The 20,478-nt window shown below is 60.1% G+C and overlaps 1 protein-coding gene across 2 annotated transcripts in view; it reads left to right on the top strand.

The window, feature by feature from the left end:
• Positions 1-20,478, top strand: part of SHISAL1 (shisa like 1) — a 61,919-nt gene that overhangs the window by 16,338 nt on the left and 25,103 nt on the right. For both annotated transcript variants that reach the window (XM_069490594.1, XM_069490593.1), the window contains exons 2-3: positions 8,441-8,538; positions 11,909-12,122. In XM_069490594.1, coding sequence (XP_069346695.1) covers positions 8,472-8,538; positions 11,909-12,122 — 281 coding nt within the window. In that variant the 5' untranslated portion in view covers positions 8,441-8,471. The remainder of the gene's footprint in view (positions 1-8,440; positions 8,539-11,908; positions 12,123-20,478) is intronic.

Here is a 20,478-nt window from a genome sequence, read left to right as displayed (position 1 = left end):
CTGGGGGTCTGACGGAGAAGCCAGGCAAGGCCGCCACGTGACCCTCTGTCACAGAAGAATGTGAGGGGCCATGGTGAAGCTGTGAGGGGCCAAGGACGAGCAGGCGCTGAGCAGAGGGGCAGGAGCCGTGTGGGGTGTGCAGGTGCTGGCACTACCACCTGCCTGCTGTGTGATCTTGGGCAAGTTGCTGACCATCTCTGTGCTTTGGTGTCCTGGTGTCAAGAGGCCAACATAGAGGGTGGTTGGGAAGAGGCCAAATGCTCAGAGCAGGGCCCGGCGTGTCGTGAGAGCTGCAGAAGGCCTTGGGGCGCACGCTGTCGGGACGGCTCTCGTCGCAGCCCTGAGGCTACTGGGTTGGCTTCACGGGGGCAGGACGGGTCTGCTCAGCCCATTGCGGCGTCTGCGGTCCCCAGCCAGCATCGCACCCGACACGCGATGAACAAACAAGTGGATGGATGTGTGACCTGAACAAATGAACAAACGCCTCCATCGCCGCCTCGGCCCCTCGTAGTGCCCCTTCAAGGTGGGCGTGTATCCCTGGTTGCAGATGGGAAACTGAGGCTCAGGGCTCTGTCTTCTCTTCACCCCAGTGAAGAGGGGGCCCCAGGGCCAGGGCCCCTCGTAGCAGGAAGGCCAGAAGCGAGGCCAGCGGGGTTGGAGGGAAACCGAGGGCCACCCCTCCGATGGTGTTCTGTGGCCTGGCTTTCCTCTTCCTGCCCTGACACTTTAAGTGATTCATTCTTCATGTGATATTTTTATGTTTCTCCACTGGGGAAAAAAAATGCCTCTGGGATTTCCAGGGTTGTTTTATCTCCATGGTGCAACCAAATAATTCAGGAGGACAGATAGAGGCAGAGGGTTGTCGCGTTGCAAAGGGCCCACAACTGTCTCAGATGAGCTCACCCTTTAACCAACGAGGAAACTGAGGCTGGGTAGGGGAGCCGCCCACCCCTCAAGGAGGAAGGCGGAGCATCTGGGGTCTTCAGCAGGGCCAGGATTTCCAGCTTAGCCACTTTCAGCTGTGTGCGCTCATTCCCTTTCCCTGGCCTCAGTTTTCCTCACCTGTACAATGGGCTAGCAGTGTTGCCTACCTCAAACACACACAGAGCATCTGATGGGCGCGGAACTGGCCTAGAGCCCGGGCTCAAAAAGGGGAGTGATTGGAAGAGCCAAGTGTACAACTTGGACCCAGAGCCCCGCGGGCTGCAGGGAAGGGTGGGTGGTGGGGTATCGCTGGGGGAAGAGAACTGTAAGGGGAGAAACTGGAAGGTTCATCCTCTGAGGGAGGCAGGGACGTGGGGAGACGGGGGTGGTTTCCAGGTTGGTGGTAACCTGCTCCCCTTCCCAGTTAGGGCCCCCGGCCCACCCATGGCACCCCAGAGTGCTGAGCACTCTTCTCTCCGCTGCCCTTGGCCCTGCCCCTGGCCCCGTGGAGCAAGTGTTATGCCAGCCTGAGGGGGACAGTGAGGGCCTGGGGCTGTAGATCCAGGACTCTGAGTGTCCCACCTGGGCTCCCCTGTCCCACCAGCGCCCCGTAGTTGGGTTTCTTGGCTACGGTGAGAAGCTTCCACCGAGGCTGATGGCCCAAAGTCACTCCTGGTGGTGGTAGTAAAGGTCCAGGCCGTGTCTCAGTGGAGGAGCAAGCCTGTTGTCCCAGGGCCTTGCTCTGCTGCTCCCATCTGGAATTTTGCTCTTTGCCATAAGATGAACCTGGCATCCACGCCAATGAGTGCTAATGGAGTTCCTATTCTATGGGCAGCAAACATTTATTCAGCACCTACTGTGTGCAAAGCATGGTGGGGAGATACAGGGGCACAAAAGTCCCCACCCTTGAGGAGCTTGTGCCAGGCAGGGAAGCACTAGACCAGCAGGAAAGGCAGAAGGAGATCAGTGCTAACCAAAGGCACAAGCCCAGCGTGGCAGAAGAGCTGGAGAAATCAGACCGGACTTGGTGGTCAAACACACTTTCATTTGCCAAGGGGCACACAGGAACCTCTCAGGTACCTAAACCATCAGCCTTGGGAACAACAGAGAGGCAACAGCAGATAAGCACCATTTATGGAGCAGTTGCTAGATGTTCCAGCTTGTGGTCCTTTCTGTCTAACTTCGGCATGCTGGGGAGCTGGCAGATCACCCCGCTAGTAACCAATAAGGCCCTGCTTCAAGGCCCAGGAGATTGACTGCGAAGCCTGTGTCGTCACCCCCACAACCCCCGTGGACCCATTTGGAGTCAGACAGACCTAGGTTTAAATTACAGCCCTGCCACCCTCTGGCTTGGGGCAAATTACTTAGCCTCTCTGAGCTGGAGATGATAATGCCTACATTCCTTCAACCAGTGCAGCTCATGTTTATAAAGTGCCTACTGTGTGCCAGGCCGCCTGCTGCCTACTGCCATGAGCAAAAACAAAGTGGTCTCAGCAGGGCTGGCTTTGTGGGCATGTGACCCATGCAGGGCTGGGCACCAGCAAGGCTCAGTTCACGGTGGCCGTGACGGGGGCTCAAGGTGCCTGCCCTTCCCCCGCGCTGCTGGCCGTGCTGTGTGGCACCCCGGCTGCAGGCGTCCTGTGTCTGTCCTTCCCCAGGCCCACGCTCTGGGCCCCTCGGCCCTGGCCAGCGCAGCGGGGGAAGATGTCCTAGTTCCCTCCCGCCGCTCCCTCCTACAGGCACAAGGGGGTCAGAAGGACGCGCTTTGATCTTACTTCACACAGGCATGAAGTGTTTATTCCTGGACTCCACGTTTCAGAGAGAGATTTCATAACCTCTAAGTGGATGTTGTCCTGAAAACAAAAGTTCACAAACTCAGGATTGGGTCTGCACTGGAATCCTGGGGTCTTGTGGAGGTCAAACGTCACCGGTGAGACTGTGCAGGTGCCTGTGCGCAAACGTGCTGCGGGGGGTGTGAACACTCGGCAGCCGTGTAGACAGGGCACAGGAGTTTGAATCCCCTCTCGGGGCCCTCATTCTCCGTCTGCACGATGGGGAGCCCGATGGCCCAGCCCGGAGCAGCAGTGAGAAGTGGGGGTGCTGCAGCCGTTGGCCGCTGTCTCCTTGTTTGCGGCTCCTGCCTGGCTCCTGGGCACCTGCTTCCCCGAGGGACAGTCGGCGCGGCCCCCGCCGGCCCTGCCCCTGCTCAGCTACCAATTCCTGCCACTACTACTACCACTGCCGATCGTGCCCACGCTCATTACCAACTCGTTGTGTCATCTGCCGTCTACCATAGGCTGGCAGTGACTGTCTCCCGCAGGCCGCCGGTCTCATGGCAGCGGCCCTTGTCTGTCGCCTGCGGCTGAGTCCCCCGTGCCCGGCCCTGTGTGGCCCACAGCAGAGAGTGTTGGGCTTCACTGAAGGGGAGCCGCGCTCCGCACGGTGGAGTCGGGAGGGCAGGGAACCAAGGCTGCTTCTGGACGTCCACGTGGGAAGGGCCGAGGTGGGGAAGGGCTGCCCAGGGGAAGGGCCAGCCTGGGCCCCACGCCCGGGATACGGGGGCGGGACTTCCAGCCTCCCTCCCACCATGGCAGTGGAGGAGGTGGGGTGTGTGGGGCGCAGCATGTGACTAGTCACATGTCCTCCTCTGTTCTCAGTGCCAGGAAGTGCAGGCCGGTGTGGCCCAAGTCTGAAGACCCGGGGGCAGTGGTCTGGGCTGCCCGTTTCCCCTTTTCAAGTTCACTCCCAAATCAGTTCACACGCCCGGCAGGCATCACAGTGGCTCCACCCATGCTGGATCCCGCCCAGCCAGCCCTGCCCTGGTGGACCGAGACGGTCCCCTGGTGGACCGAGACGGCCCATGGCAACACCGGGCAGGTGAAGGGCCAGTTTCAGGAGCCCACGGCGGAGGGAGCGGGAGTCAGGCGGGGCCAGCTGTCCTGAGAGGTGGACGCCGCAGCAAGCCTCAAGCCTGCGGCTGCAGAGAGGCCAAGGGTGGCCCCGGCATGGGAGCAGCACGTGCACAGGCCCAGGGGGCTCCAGGAGTGGGCGTGGCGGTGAATCCGAGGAGGCAGGTGGACGCTGAGATGGGCACTGGGGACAGCGGCGCTGGGGGCCGCCGAGGGCCGGGTTGGTGGACAAGGCTGAATCAGAGACGGCCGCCGACACCTCTTGAGGCCCACGTGTGCCAGCCCTGTCCGAGCGCTTTGATGCATTGCTTCATTAAATCACCACCATGACCCTGTGATTTAGATACTATTTTTATCCCCATTTCAGGGCTGAGGAGACTGAGGCTCAGGTGACTCACCCCAGGTCACACAGGGTGTGGTTCCCAAAGGTGGAGCCAGGACTTGGCCCGGGCAGAGTGGCCCGAGCCCCAGGCCTTGCTGCCCGTGGCAGGGCAGGCAGGAGGCGGCGCACGTGGCTGTGGGCCTGAGCAGGGGCGGGCGGGAAGCCCCTGCTGCCGCCGGGGTCTTCAGGCGTCCCGCCGGCGCCCGGCACCCCGGCCCTGGGCTGCTGTGCCTCCCCCACCCCGCTCTGCCGAGCCTGTGGCCACGAAAACAGGTCTGTTGTGGTTCCCGGTGGGGCTCATCCATCTTCCCGGCTCTGTTTCTCTTCACATGCCCTCCTTCCCCTCCCGGCCTCGCCAAACTCGGTGTTTAAAAATAATCCTCAAATCCGGGAACGGCAGTCCCTGGCTGACCGGAGGGTGGACTACAGAGATGCGTGCCTGACTCGTGATCCTGGACCCGGTCACGCAGCGAGCGTTCGGGGAAGTCCCACTCATCCGGAACGTTCTTCCAGTTATTAGAGTTTTATTGCTGGTCGTGAGCTACCATCTCAGGCAGTTTACCAATTTTCAAAGAAATAGAACCCAGGAGGATGAATCTAATCTGTCTGTGGTGAATGTGCTTTCTGGGAGGCCTTGGAAACTTTTTCGGTGCCAGGAGGTGGAGTGAGCTTTGGAGCCCGGGTTTATGTCCCATCTCAGCTGCTGAGTGGCTGTGTGACCTTGGGCTAGTCACTTCACCTCTCTGAGTCTTGGTTTCCCCCTTTCCGAGACGGGAGTTTGATGATCTACCTCGTGGGGCTGACATGGGGGTCACCTGAGACAGCATGGTGAAGCTGCCGAGCTGAGCCCGGCATGGTCCAGACCAGGCCAGCGGCCCCAAGTGGCTGCACAGGCCGGGCAGGGCCGGGCAGGGCCAGCAAGAGGAGGTGACACCTTTCAGGCCTTGTTCTCAGTGCTGGGGGAGCAGCTTCCTACAGACCTCACCTGTGGGGGTCTTGGGGGTGCCCCTGGCGACACGACATGCCCTACCAGAGCCCACAGTCCCTGAGTCCGGGTCCCCCTCTGCAGACCCCCCAGAGGGGCCCGAGGTGGTGGCCTGGGCCTTGTGAATATCAGTACTGTGGAACCTGTGGAGGCCCCATAAGGCTCACAGCAGCTGGCGGGCCCCAAGGCCCGGCGGGGTTTCCAAGGCAGCTCTCCGAGCAGCCGGGGCTGGGGCGGCTGGTTCCCGGCTTTGCCATCTCCCATCGGCAGAAGCGGAACTTTTACGTCCATAACTTCTCCGTGACATGCCGTGGGGTTTTCTGTCCACTGAACACCCGAGCTGCCTCAGGGGCCAGGGCAGGACCCCTCATTCACCCAGCGAGCCCGCCAACTCTTGGACTTAAGCCCTGGCCGCAAACGTGGGGCAGCCCCACCCTGCAGGCACCGGAAGGACCTGGGGTCTGGAGACCTGTCTCGGCTCTCGCTGGGCCTCGGCTTCCCCGTCTGTAGAATGGGGCCGTGGGGGAGTCGTCTTAGAGGACTCATCACTCTCTGCCTCCTGCTATGCATTTTCCGGGGCTGATCCTTGGTTTCCCCCGGTGAAATCCTCTCCTAAGCTCTCAAATGCTTTAATCTCGGTTCATCCTCCCAGGAGGGCCCTGGCTCAGAGCAATTAAGCAGCTCACAGCCGTGGGGGGCGAGCAGGGCGGCAGTGGGAGCAGAGAGGCCCGCGGGTGCGGCAGGAGGGGCCCTTCCCCGGTGCTGAGGCACCACCGCGAGTAAGCGTGATGTTAGGGCCCCAGGTTTCAGTGGCATTTCACAATCATGCTACGCCTTTTCTTATTCCGATAAACCAAACCTCACAAGGATGCCACCCGGCACCTTAGGTACCATGATGATGCCCAGGCTACAGGGGAAACTGAGGCCCCAAAGGCAGGGCTGGGGCCAGGCTGTGAGCACCATGCATCTGGCCTTGAGTCTTGCCATCTCCTTGCTCCGAAGTTTCCAGCCTCTGGGCTGCTGGGTGGCTTCTCCTCTGCCTGCCTCGAAGCCCCGGCTCTGCCCCCACTAAGCGGGACTCAGAGCTGCCTGGGGCCCGAGCTGGTGTCCTCCCTGCTGTCCGTGACCAGGCTGGCTCCAGGGGTCCGGAGCAGGCGCCCAGGACGTCTGGGCAGTCAGAGGGGCTCACTTCTTTGGGCTGCGCGTTGTCCTGTGTCCTCTCTCAGAACGGTGTCGTCTGGCAGCAGGTCTCTGCCGCGTGTGTGCATTTCTCCACCTGTCCCCAGGTGTGGACATGGCGGGGGAGGGGGCAGCTCAGCCAGGCCGGGAGGGCCCCAGGGTCCCCCGACGTCGGGCAGGTGCGGGCTCTCCAGGCCCCACCATCCTCACATCAGATCCCGCCCCCAGGTGCGCAGGTGAGCATCCTACCTGCGGACCCCAGCCCAGTCCTTCCCTGGGCTGTCCCCGGTTGCTCCGGCTGCCATAAAAAGAACCACACACCACTGGCGTCAACGACAGATGTTTACGGTCTCACGGTTTGGAAGCGGAAGTCTGAGATCAGGGTGTTGGCGGGGTTGGTTCCTTCCGAGGCTGCGAGGGTGGGTCTGCTCCAGGCCTCTCCTGGCTTCTGGGGGTCTGTGGGCGACCTTGGTGTTCAGTGGCTTGTGCACATCACCCCGATCTCTGCCTCCACGTTCTCCCTGTATGTGTGTGGCTGTGTGCAGACTCCCCCCTTTGATAAGTCACAGTGGATTAGGGCCACCCTGTTCCAGCACGAACTCATCTTAACTAATGGCCTCTACAGTGACCCTCTTTCCAAACAAGGCCACATTCTGAGCCCTGGGAGTTGGGACTTCGACACGTGAACTGGGAGGGGGACACAATTCGTGGGAGGGCCGTGCTGCTTACAGAGAGGACCCTGGGCCGCCTCCCCACGCCTCCATTTCTCCTCCCCTGTGACCCGCTTCCTCGCCGCTCCCACTCGGGCAGCACTTGCTCCCCTCGGTCACACGCTCCCTCCAAAGGGCCACAGACTCTCTCCTGCCTCGCCCAAGGCCCTGCTCAATGTCACCTTCCCGGAGAGGCCCTGTCTACAGCAGCCCCCACATCGCCATTGTCTGCTCCCTTGCACCCCTGCTTTATGTTCCCTCATAGTGTTTTTTTAAAAAAATGCATCGTGGTACACACGAACATAGCAGAGAACTTCCGCCGTAACCATTGTTAGTGCACACTGGTGGCATTAAGCACATTCACATTGTTGTGCAGCCATCAGTCCCCTCCGTCACCACCGTCCATCTCCAGAGCTTTGTCGTCTTCCCAAACTGACCCTCTGTCCCCGTTGAGCACTGACTCCCCACGCACCCTCCTTGCAGCGCCGGCCCCGCTGTTCTGCTTGCTGCTCCTCTGAGTTTACCGCCCTAGCTGTCCCCTGAGAGTGGAATCCCACAGCATCTGCCTTTGTCTGTCTCATTTCACCGAGCGTCGTGTCCGCTGGGTTGTCGCAGGTCTCGCCGTGTTGTAGCAGGTGTCAGAATTTCCTTCCTCTTTAAGGCAGACTAATATTCCATGTGTGTCCACGCCGCGTTTTGTTCATCCAGAATTCCATCCACGGCACCCGAGTTGCTCCCCGCTTTAGCTGCTGTGAATACGGTGCACAAACATCCGTGTGGGTCTCGGCTTCCAGGTCTTTAGGGTTTGTGCTCAGAAGCCCCATAGCATTTTAAATATTCATTTGTTTGTGCGTCGGCAGCCTTCCTCGCTGGAACGCAGCAAGCAGGGGGCAGAACAGTTTCTATTTCGTTCATCGCTGTGTCCCTCACGCCTGGAAAGGTGCCCGGCTCGGTGCATCCTTGTGGGGGGGTTGACGGAAGTCACCGTCAGCAGCACGGTCAGGAGACCCGGGTCCTGGGAGCCCCGAGGTGGCCGAGCTAGCCCAGGCATCCTCACTCCCGCGGCTCCAGGCTCTGCCCACCGGTCATTTCCACCACCTGAGCCATCCTCCTCCTTTGATTAAGTCCCATTTTGCCGTGAAAAGAAAAGGAAGTGACAGTTGGCTGGTGGGGGAAAGTCATTCATTCCAGAAAGGAAATTGGATGGTGGCGTCTCCACCATCCACGCCCGGCCCCTGCTCCCGGCAAACTTGCTCCCCTGCCGCCGCCTGCCCGGCCCCCGCTGTGGGCCGCAAAGCCGGTGTCAGGCGCGACAGCCCACACCCAGCCTCTCCTGGATCTCGTTAAACAGGCAGCTCTGACGGGTCAATGCAAGCCAAACGATGACCAGTTGTGGCCAGCCGTCCCTGAACGTGCTCACCGTCCTCTTCTCGTTGCTGTTTTCCGCAGGTAAAACCTCCGTGGGTGTTCAGTGGGGAGGGGGCGGCTGGGGTGGGGCAGGTGGGCCCTCCCTGGGGTGGGTGCTGGCCCATCTGGGGTTCCAGGGGCCGACAGGGGCCTGTCTTGAGTCCTCCGCCCCACCGGTGTCCCCTGGTGATGAGCTGATGTTCGCTGCTGTGCCGCGAGGACCCACTGTGCGCCGTGGCCCTGTGGGCTTGCCATGGAGCTCAGTGGGCTGCAGGGGCCCTGGGAGAAGCCCTGCAAGCAGAAGTTAGGCAGTGCATAGTCATCCCAGTTTATAGATGAGGAAACTGAGGCTTGGAGCGGGAGCTGACTTGTCTGAGCTAACCCAGCTGGTGGAGTCTAGCCCAGGCAGCAGGACCATGCTGGGGCCCGACCTGCTGGCACCTGAACAGCCTCCCAGGCTGTCCCCCGATCCCAGCTGGAGTCACAGGTGAGCTCGAGCTCTCCTGGTTACAAAGACAGGCGTAAGCCACATCCTCCACTCCCCCAAACTAGAGCTAACTGACCCGAGCTCCCTCCACAGCAAGGCTAGCCCAGCATGGCCAGCCGGCGCCCGGTCTGAGCAAGGCGCCCCTCTCTGTGGCTCCCGCTCTGTGTCTCTGTCTCTGTTTCTGTCTCTCTGTCTCCTTCTGTCTCTGTCTGTCTCTGTCTCCATTTGTCTCTCTGTCTCTATCTCTGTCTGTGTCTGTCTCTGTCTCTCTGTTTCTCTCAGTCTGTCTCTGTCTCTCTGTCTCCCCCTCTGTCTCCCTCTGTCTCTGTCTGTCTCTGTACTGCCTCATGCCCTCAAACTCTAGCAGAGCTGTGAGCATCAGCCTGGTGGTTTTTAGCCTTTGCCCCTTTGCAGGGGGCGTAGCCCAGAGAGAGGCCATGAGGGGGCCAGGGGGTGCTGGGCAGGACTCCCAGGACAGCAGAGCCAAAGCCAAGCCCAGGCCGGGGTCTGGGGGCCGCCGTCCACCCAGCCGCATGCCCCTGCTCCAGGTGCTTCCCAAGCACTGGACCATCTGGTCCTCGCTGCCTGCAGGCATTTTCAAATGAGGGCCCTGAGGCGCAGAGAAGGAAGGCAACCTGCTCGAGGTCACCCAGGCAGGGCAGGAGCTGGCCGCTGAGGGAGGGCCACCGGGACCAGGAGTCTCGCTGAGCTCTGCACGCAGCGGGGTGCTCGTGATCCAAGGCTCAGGGACCCGAGAGCATGGCCTTCCCCTTGGTGTCCCCTCTCTGCCTGGGCTGCTTTCCTGGTGACTCAGAACCCACTGGCCTCCTACGGGGTGTCCCTCAGCCTGAGGGCCACACTGTGCTGAGAGCAGAAGCCGAAGGTGCCGCCCTTTGGCTGCCTGAGTTTGCCCACAGCCTCCTGTTCCAAGCGGGGCCTGCGCTTTGCTGGTTACAGGGACCCCCGTGTCATTGCCAAACGACCAAAGCCAGTGGTGCTGACTGTCCAGTGGGGCCCGAGAGAGGGGGCGGTGGGTGCTGGGTGAGGCCCTTCCACAGCCCGTCCGTCGGGGCCGCTCCTCCCCCAGCCCCATCTCTGCACATTGGCTCCTCCCAAGACCTTGAGGCCCAGCTCAAAAGCCACCTCCTCCGGGCTGCCTCCCAGCTCTGTCCCCTCCCTGCCTCCTGGGGTGGCCTCTCGGGCTGGTCCCGGGCCTGAGCTGGACTTTCTGACGGGCAGCACAGGTGTGCCTGTGTCCTCCCCAGCTGCCCACAAGCCGAGTGTGAGCAGCCCCAGGCAGTGCCCCGGGTGGCGGCCGGAATTGCCTGCCTGCCCCTCACCTCCTGCCTCCAGCACACCCTCCCTCTGGGCCTATGGCCCCAACGCCCTGGTGGGCTTGCGAGGACAGATTGCAGGGCCCACCCCAGAGCTTTGGATTTGCAAGGTCTGCTGAGGGGCCCGAGAACCTGCATTTCTGACAAGCCCCTAAAGGACGCTGCCGCAGCAGGTCAGGGATCAGCTCTGAGAACCTCAGCTTTGAGCTTAGTCTCTCTGCACACTGGGGGCGAGAGTGAGCGCGATGGCTGTCTACCCGGGGCACTTAACCTCTGCCTCCCCGTGAGGGAGGCTCCTGTTTCCTGAGGATGAGAAGAAGGCCTGGAGAGCTCCCCTGACTCCCAGAAAGCTGGGACTTTTCTCCTGCGGTGGTCGTGCCCGTCCCCATGAAGAAGGTGCTGCCCTTTGGGAAGGGGCGCAGAACTGCATGCAGGCCACCCAGGCAGCTTCAGCACCCTGGCGCGTGAGCACTGCCCGCCCACCTCCAGCCCGGCCCAGCTGGGACTTCCCTCCGCAGCTCGGGCGGCTGTGTGGGCTGCAGTCTAATAACCTCTCCGCAGACACAGCTTCCAGCTAGCTGGAGGAGCTGCTGCAAAACCAGTGCCTTTGTGGTTGGAGAAATGTATTCAGCCAACGAAGCCCCTTTTCAGCGATACAAATTAGATACAGCGATCCCTTTTATGAAGATACTAATTAAGCCGGAGACAGCGGGCTCCAGGTTTTTTCCATTGTTGTATTTGTTCGGGCTCTCGCTCCTGTTCATCACCGTCGGCACGACTCAAATACCGCCCCGGGCTGGCAGCAGCATCGCTGGCTGAATGGGAGCGTCCTCTGTGAGCAGGGTCCCAGGGCAGCTCCACCACCATGGGGCAGGGGTGACTGTGGCAGGCCCTTGGGGACCTCGGGGTCCAGGGCACCAGTTTAGTAGAAACCGAGGAACCGAAGGGCTGCTGCTTTTGACCCAAGAGGGATCCAAGGGGGTCCTTGCACCCATGCTGGCCCCCACCTGGGCCTGCCTGGCCCACCAGCATGTCCACTGCCGGCCCACCCAGGAACAGAGGTTCCTAGAGCCAGCAACGGAGGAGTGGAGGGGGTCCTGGACTTTGAATCAGGCAGGCCTGGGTTCGTTCCTGCCCCACCACCACTTGGGCAAGTCATCTTAGGCCTCTGAGCCTCAGTTGCTCCATATGTGAAGTGGGATTCCACACCTGCCTGCTGGGGCGGCCACATGGATTAAATGAGATGGGCCTGTGAAGCACATAGTAGGTGTGCTCCATTAAGGTTGGTTTCCTAATTAAGTGCCTGCTGCATACTGGGCTGTGGGAGGGGATCTGTGTGAGGCCTGAGATGCAGCCCTGCCTGCAAGGAGCCCCCAGTCCGGGGGACACAGAGTATAACCAGGGCTGGGAGCCCAGGGTGACAGGAGCCCAGAGGAGGCTTCCTGGAGAGGTGATGCTCACAGTGGGTCTCAAAGACCTCCTAGGGAGGGAAGAGGCAAGCGGGACCCTAGAATAGGCTGCCCAGTCCCCACCCCGTGGCACCTGTGGGCTGCCGAGGGACCCCACGGAGCCTGGTGACTCTGTTTTCCAGTCTTGTCCGCACATTTCCGGGTCTGCGAGCCGTACACGGACCACAAAGGCCGCTACCACTTTGGCTTCCACTGCCCTCGGCTCTCGGACAACAAAACCTTCATCCTCTGTTGTCACCATAACAACACGGTCTTCAAATACTGCTGCAACGAGACGGAGTTCCAGGCGGTGATGCAGGCGAACCTCACCGCCAGCTCCGAGGGCTACGTGCACAAGTGAGTACCACGCTGGGGGCACAGCCCCACCGCTGGGGGCCCCACTCAGGGCAGGATGCCTCCCCAAAAATCCCGTCCCGTGGGGAAGCTGTTGGGCAACCACGGCACGTGTGGGTGGACCTGGAAAGAGTCTGAGAAAGTCTGGGTTTCTGGCCCGTGCTGCCCTCTGAGCTTTAATCTTCTCCTCTGAGAAATGGGCACATAGTACCCACCTTTCAGGGCCACTGCTGAAGCTAAGTGAGGTTCGGGATGTGGAAGGCTTTCGGGCATAGACGGCACCTGGGCCTGGAATCCGCTGGGCCCACGTTCCTCCATCCATCCGCTGCCCGTTCAGCAAATGCCGGCTGACACTATTGACCCAGAGATTGATCCCACGCAGTCCTTTTGCTTAAGGTGATTAAAACACATTGAGAGCATCAGTGGATGCTGATGGAGGGGACCACAGGTGTGGAGAAAGAGGGGGAGTTTGCTGGGAAAAAAGCAGCGGGAACATGCTAAAGGCAGCACACGGTCGTGTATCACGAGTGAAGCTGACCATCTTCTCACGTGCTTGGGAGCTGTTTGCATCTCTTCTGCCGCGGGCCAGCTGCTTACCTTTTGCAGTTTTCCCATTGAGTTTTTGGTCCTTATTTATTTACAGCAATTCTTTATATAGGAAGGAAATAGGATGAGTTGCAAGTATTTTCTCAGTGTGTCTTTGACTTTAGGATGCTTTTTCCTCGTGCTTAATTTTAATTATGTAATCATATTTTATCCATTTTTTTTCCTTGTGGTTTCTGGGTTTTATGTCTTACTGAGAAAGGCTTTTTCTACTCCAAGGCCACTGAAAATCCCCCCATATTTTCTTCTACTTCTTTTATGCTTTAATTGTTTATCTTCAAATCTCTGATCTATGAGGAATATATTGTGATGTGAGTTTCAAGGTAGGAATCGAACGTACTTTTTTACTATTTTTACCAAGTAGGTATCCAGTTGTCCAACACCATTCATTAAATTGGTCATCTTTTCTCTGCCAATGTGAAATGCAAACATCATACACCGTCACATGCTAAATTTGAGTAAAGCGGTAGATGGTGACACATTTGTGACTTGCATTGACCTGTTTGTCTACATGTTAGTACCTTGCCATGTTAACTACTGTGACTTTTAATATGTTTTAATGTCTTGGTCTATTGCCCCCAGCCTCTTTTGTCACCTGAACTTTAGAATTAGCTTGTTGGTATTTTTTACTCTGACTGTATTGAATTCATAGATGAATCCAAGGATTGACTCTTACGGTGTTGAATATTCCCATGCTAAGGTCTTTCCACATCTTCAAATTTTCTTTCATATCATTTTAGTTTTCTTCATATAGATATTATACGTATCTTCTGCACTTATTTCCAGTGATTTCTTTTCACGTTGCTATTATAAATAAGGTCTTTTCTTCCACTCTGTCCTCTGTTAAGATGATAAAAGCTAATGACTTTGACATATGAATTTTGTCCTCAGCCACCTTACTGAAATTTCTTATCTCTATAATGCTTTTTCTCTTAGGCCTCCAGTTATTCTGTTTGCAAACAATGACAATTTTATCTCCTACTTTCGGATCTTTGTGCCTCGTTTTGTTTTCTGGTCCCATGGCGCTGGCCAGTACCTCTCAGACCGTCGTGAGAATTGTCGGGCTTCTTACCTTCTTCCTGACTTTACCAGGGATGCTTCAGATATTTTCCCGATAAGCTGGAGGCTGACTCTTGGGGCAGATGTATTTTTTCACCATAAGGACAAATCTGCCTGGAAGGGACGTTTGTCGAGTGACCATTGAAGGGGCAGCAGCGGGAGGCGGTGGGCGGGGTCTGAGGCTCAACCTGGCTGATGCGGGGGCTCGGGGGCTCTGCCCGATGCTGCACTCGCTGGGCGGGGGGGGTGCGGGAGGGGGTCGTCGCACCCTCTCTTGGGCTGGGCAGGAGCTGCAAACTCCTCGACTCTCATCCAGGCTCCCCACCTCCCCCCAGGCCAGCTCCCAGCCTTCCTTCCTCAAATGCACGGGTGTTTCCCCCGAATATCCTGCCATCTGCTCAGCCTCAGAATAATTCTGCGTGTGAAGTTGTTCAGCAAGCCCTGTCCGTCACGTTAGGGCTGCAGGCAGGCCTGGAATTTGACCCGAGCCTTTTATACGACTGAGAACTGAGTCCCTGAGGGAGGAGGGTGGTGCCAGGGCCGGGGTAGGACCCTGACGTGCCGCAGGGCCGGCTGACAGCCAGCCAGAGGCTTGGCAGCGCCGCAGACTTCTACAAGGTCTGGCAACTGGTGTCTGGGATCCTCGCGTCGGAGCCCACAGGTTTCTATAATCTGCACGTTTACACAGGATTTCACACGGAACACTCCACTGTGTCGGCGCAGGGGGTCCTGGTGGCTGCCGGCAGATCTCTGGGCCCCAAAATAAAGGCCTCCCGCTGGGGGAACGGGAAGGTTGAAGATCAGGATTTTAACTCACATTTTCTCCTTTGTCCTCAAGAAGCACGTGTGCAGCAGGCACTGCAGGGGGCTCTGTGCTCCGCCGCCCCCTCGTGTCACTAGGGTCACCTGGCCGCCTGTCCCTGGCCCACCTTGCACGTGAGGAAGAGGAGGCACAGAGCAGCCAGTCGGTGGGGGCCGAGAGCCACCCTTGTGCTCTGGAAGTCGCCTTCGTAACTCTGGCACTTCCACCCACAGAGGCAGACCCTAGCGGAGGAGGCCCCCAGGGAAGGAATGGCCACCGCAGACCGCTGGCCTTTGGGACTGGATCATTCGCTGTTGGGGGGCCACCCTGTCATTGTAGGATGTTCAGCGGCGTCCCTGGCTCTGCCCCAGTAGATGCCAGGGGCACATCCTCCCCACCACCCGGGCATGGCCAGCAGGGTCTCCTGCCGTTGCCAGGTGTGCGTGTCCCCAGGGGGTTCCCTCCCTGTTCTCCAGCGATCTTCTCGCCACCTCCCTTTCCACAGACGGGGTGCAGGGGCATTGCCCGCCAGGGAGGACTGGGCTCCGGGCCCTGCCCCCACCCTGGGCCCTTCCTGTGACAAGTGCCCCTGAGCCTCCTGGGGTGGGGTGCCCAGTGCTCAGCGTGCAGGGAGCCGGGAGCCCACGGCCCAGAGGAGACAGCACTTCTGGGCAGAGCTCACTGTGGCCAAGTAGGACGCACAAGGGGACCAGGGACAGACAACTGGGGGACAAGGGGTTCTCCTAGGCTCGGGGTAGGGGCAGGTACGTGGACTTTCTCTGGAGGTCATTGAGGGGCCCTGGAGGGTTTTAAGCGGCTGTGTGCCACACAGACAGTGCCTGGCTGAGGCCTGAGAGGACTTAGGACATCTGCAGAAGCCGTGAGGGTGGCCTGGGCAAGACTTGGACCCACTGAGGGGAGATCCAGGGCTCAGATCAGGGGCCGTGGAAGCCCTTGCCCGGCTAACCAGGTTCGGGGACTTTGGGGAGAGGGCTGAGTCCGGGGAGCTGGAGCAGGGCCTGGCGTCCAGGTGGGGCCAGCGGCAGAGACGGGCTGGCATCCTGGGTGCCTGAATGGGTGGGACGGGGCCTGCGTGTGTGAAGGGACCCGAGGAGAATCCACTTCTGCATGTCCTGGCGCAGATGCTGAAGTCACCTGTTCCAGGCCACATGGGTGATAACAGCCAGAGACCCGGGGGGCGAGGAGGCCCTCGTTCTGCCGCCTGCGGGTGACGCTGCGGATTCTGCTGGGTCTCGGCCGGGAAGCAGGACAGCCCGGTGCCCCAGGCAGGTTAGCGGCTGCTGGTGGCCAGTCTAGATGGACCAGACAGCCCGGTACCTCAGGCAGGTTAGCGGCTGCTGGTGGCCAGTCTAGACAGACCAGGCCAGCCATGACCCCTGAAGGGGCTCCACACGGCTGCCTGGAGCCAGAGCAAGAGCTCCGGGCGCGTCCCCCGGCCCCCACCCTCCCGCTGGTGAGTCATCCGGAAGGCAGGACTGGTGACAGGGAAAAGGAGAGCGCTTCTGATGACTTATTTATTTGTGTTTCTCTGGAGGAACAGAATGGTTTGTTTTGGTTCTGGCTGCCTGGCAGGAAGGCAGGCGGAGTGACAGGAAGCAGCCTCGCCAAGCCCACCGCCACGGCGAGACCGCCAGGCGCGGCGCCCACTGCCAGCCAGTGGGGCAGGGGGGAGGCTGCATGGGGCAGGGGGAGGCTGTACGGGGCAGGGGCAGGGCCAGGGCAGAGGGCTGGGGCGGAGAGGAGAAGTGTACTGCACGCCTCCCCGTGCAGGGCCTGCGGGACCCCAGTGACAGTGACGCAGACCCGGGTCCCTGAGCAATCAGTGGAAGCCTCTGTCCAGGGTTCAGGGCGTGACGGGCGTGTACGGGGAGAGGTCGGTTCTCTCTGGGGACAGGAAAATCTCCCTGGAGGAGGTGGCAGGGGTGGCGCCTTACATGGCGTGTGGGCCAGCCTTCACCAGGCAGCGGCTGCGGGGCTGGGGCGAGGGGCGGGATTCTGGAAGGACAGACTGTGCACTCGGAGGCCTCAGCGTGTGACGTGCACGCGCTGTCATTCCTCCCTAGGCCGTACGTGAAACCTCTGTCCCCCGAGGCTCGCCTGTTCCCCCAGGCCAGGGAAGGGAGGCAGAGGAGCATCCACGGGACTCGCTCTCACGCGGGGGCCCGACTCACGCTAGCTCCTTCCACCCCGTGGCGTTGTTACCGTGAAGAGGTTCCACAGGCCCCACTCACCAGGGCTGGGGCTCCGAGAGGGTGAAACCTCACCACGGCCACGCGGTGCACACAGAACACGGCGGGGTTTGGGCCGTACCAGTCGCCCGGGCTCGGTTATGCCGGGTAGCAAAGCACCCAAAGTCCCCAGGCCAAAGGCTTACTTTTGGCTCTCGCTCTGTGTCCTTCTGGGCACTGAGGCTCACACATAGAACATTCTGTGACAAGGTCAGGGAAGCAGTCCCCATGTGGGGCAGCTGTCCGCCAGGCAGAGGGACAAGAGCAATGGAAGAACACACTGGGGGGCTCTAAGCTTCTGCTCAGAAGTGGCCATAGCCACTTTTGCTCGTGGTTTGCTGGCCAAAGCACATCACTTGTCCAAGTCTGTTACAGGGTTGGGGACAGACCCCGATCGGAAGGCCTCCAGGGAGGGGCAGTGAGTATTTTGAGAGTGACAGACCCTGTTCACTAGGTTTATCTGGCCCAAAGCCTGTGTGCCACCACTGCACTGCACAACCTCGGTCCTGCTGTGTGACCTTGGGCAAGACGCTTTGCCTCTCTGGGCCTCGACCTATCGAGCACTCCCTCTGTGCCTTCACCCCATGAGCCGCACTCACCGGGTCCCTTCTCTTTCCAGGCCCTGCTGGTTATCTCATCGAGCCTCACGCTATGCCACAGCTGTCCCCTGTCACAGATGAGGAAACTGAAGCCAGTTTCCCAAGATCACAGAGAGAGAATTTTGCAGAGCCAGGATTTGAAGTCACGCAGCCCTGACTTCTCAAGCCCACAGTGGTCAGCAGGGTCCTCTGCCTGTCGCACTGCCCCCAGGCCGCCCCTGCAGGTGGGCACAGCACTGCCACTTTTTAGATGAGGTTGGCAGAAGGGGCCACCAGTCGTGTCCCGGCCAGGCCTGACCAGGCCAGGCCCCTGCAGCTGATGTCTCTTTCTGACACGGTGGCCTCAGAAATGGTGCTGAAATGTGACCGCCCCGGGGGGTGGTGATGGGGGCTTCCACCTCCACAGCCCTGGCGCAGCTGCCCTTCCCGCTGACGTAGCCGCTGCTGTCCAGGAAGATGCTCAGTGAGATTGCTCCGTCAGAGAAGGCTGGTTTGCTGCTTGGGTTACACTGAACGAATCTGAATCAGTAAATATCCCAGAATCCACTGAACAATCGCTGTCTGTGGCTTTGGCTGGCTTCACATCTTGCCCCGTAAAACAGCCTCAGCCTCTAGTTTTTATCTTTTGCCATTTACAAAACACTTACACACACAACAAAGACCCCTGCATCTGGACGGAGTTAATTTCCAAGTCACATATTTTTAATTAAATTTCAAAAATTAAAAACAACAACAACAAAAAAAAGACCCTGAATCCTCCCGGCTGGTCAAGTGTGGGGCAGACAGGCCACGGGGGGCAGGCAGGGTCCCTGAGGATGCGCCAGGGCCTGGGCTTCCCGGCCGGCTGCCCCCAGGGCGGCCCCCCTGCGGGAAGGCATTGGCACCGCGGCCCCCCCTGCACAGGCTCCTCCCTCCTCTAGCAGCGAGGACAAGGGTGAGCCGGGAGGGCAGCGGGGTCGGGCCATGTGCCAATTCCAGCGAGCTTTGGCTGCGGAGGCCGGCAAGCCCACGCGCACGCGGTGACAGTGACACGCTGATAGGCATGATGCTAGGAGGGAGATCTGGGACTTCAGTCCGTCTCTGGGCGTCTGTCCTAGAGTCAACCTAGAACGTCCCCAGGGCTCAGCACACTCTGAGGTCACAGTCCATATCCCAGCACCGCCACTTCCCGACTGTGTGGCTTTGGCAAGTGACTGTCTGGGCCTCACTTTCTCCCGTGTGAAGTGGGACTCCTAGCTCCTCTCTCATGGCGCGGCTGCAAGATTCGGAAGCCCGGGGCCCTGGCACGGCGTATTTGCTAGTATTACCGTTAGCTCTTGGTGAACACGCATACAGAATGCAAAATCTAGCGAAGAAGCAAGAGCAGAGCTGCCATCGTCGCAGCTCGTCACCTGCACCGTCTGCGTTAGCTGAAGTCACATCCTTGGCAGCCGGTGCGGAGCGCCGGGCACACAGAGACGACGTGGACCCCAGCCCTGCCCTCGCGGGGAGGCAGTCCTGCAAAACAGCAAAGGCGGCAGTGCGTTCTGGGGGAAAACTAGTGGCTGTGGGAGCCCAAGGGAGGGGTTCAGCTGACACGGGGCACTGAGGAAGGCTTCCCGGAGGAGGTGGCAACTGGGCTAAGATGTGGCAGCAGGGCCAGCTGGGTGCACGGGAAGTAGGGAGTGAGTTCTGGGTGGAGGGGCAGCATGGACGGAGCCCTCCAGGCAGGGGGGCATCAAGCTGGAGGCAACCCGTCTACCCCGAGAGCCTGGGCGGCACCCGACCAAGGCAGTGAGGTGTAGTGGTTGGGAAGTCACACTCTGGAGGTTGACTGCCGAGTTCAAATCTTGGTCCTGCCACTTAATGGCTGCGAGATCTTAGACAAGTGTCTTAATTCCTCTGAGCCTCAGTTTCCCATCTGTAAGACAGGGATGGTGGTGATAATACTATTTCCTTCCGTGGTTGCTGTGAGCATTAAGTGGGCTAAGGTGTAAAGCAGGTGAGGGGGCCAAGTGTCCACTGCTGCCTCCGGTGCTGTGATTTCTGGGTCCCAGTGGTTCTAGGCCCAGCCTGTGGCCCGGCCACCACCCCCAGCTGGCGTCGGGACTCCCTTCTGCAGGACAGCATCTGTACCCAGCGGCCCCTCCCTCCGCCCCAGGCTGCTGCCGTGGGAACCGCTGAGGAAGAGCCTGGCTTAGAGCAGCTCTGTTGGGCTGCAGGAGGGAGGCTGCTGGGGAAGCCGGAGCTCGGCCCACCCCTCCGTCTGCAGGGACATCCACCCGGCGAGCGTGCCCGAGCATGCTGGGTGCGGCCTCTTTTTCCCAGAAGGAATTCCACATCCACATGCCCCCAGGAGAAGCTAATCTCTCCTTTAAAAAGGCAGCCTGGGGCCTGGCTGTCAGCCACTCACACCTTAGCGTGAGCAGGCCCATCAGACTGTTGCGGGCTTCATGGAGGTGGTGGCTGGGAGCTGGAGTCCCAGGCAACAGCAAGGACCGCAGTGATGCGGAGTTGTCAGGTTACTCTTCCTCAAGCAGCTACTGAGCCCTGAGTGCTTGCCCCACGGCTGCCCCATGCTAAGTGCTCAGGACATAGAGGCCTCCCCACCCCCACCCTCCACCCACCCCTGCCCGGGACCCCCAGGGGCCCGAGCCAAGTCTTCAGGCCAAGAACTTGGCCGAGCGAGGGAGGGAGGGCGTTGCAGATAGAGAGCGGACCCGAGCTTCCCCTGCCCTGGCTCAGCCCTGGTGGGGCCCGGAGGAGTCCGAGGAGAGCAGCCCCGTCCTACTGCAGAGGCCACGGCTGGAGCCAGGGCTGAACCCAGCCTGGGAAGGCCCAGAGCCTGGGAACAGCCCCATGGTCATCTCCAGGCCCAGAGATGGGCAGGGGTCTCTGGGGCCACGCAGCAAGCCAGGCAAAGTAGGACGCGGAACCGGGTCTCCTGGCTCCAGGCTGGCTCCTGCCCCAGGCTTCACAAGGGTCTTGGGGGACCTGCTTTACCCTGAGAGGCTCAGCCAGGGCAAGGGACGACGGGTAGCCGTGCGCAGGCTGGACGCTGGCTCTGC

This window comes from Eulemur rufifrons, chromosome 16, assembly GCF_041146395.1.
Source record: "Eulemur rufifrons isolate Redbay chromosome 16, OSU_ERuf_1, whole genome shotgun sequence".
NCBI classification, from domain to species: domain Eukaryota; kingdom Metazoa; phylum Chordata; class Mammalia; order Primates; family Lemuridae; genus Eulemur; species Eulemur rufifrons.
The sequence above is the reverse complement of the archived record's forward strand: the minus strand, read 5'-3'. Positions and strand labels throughout refer to the sequence as shown.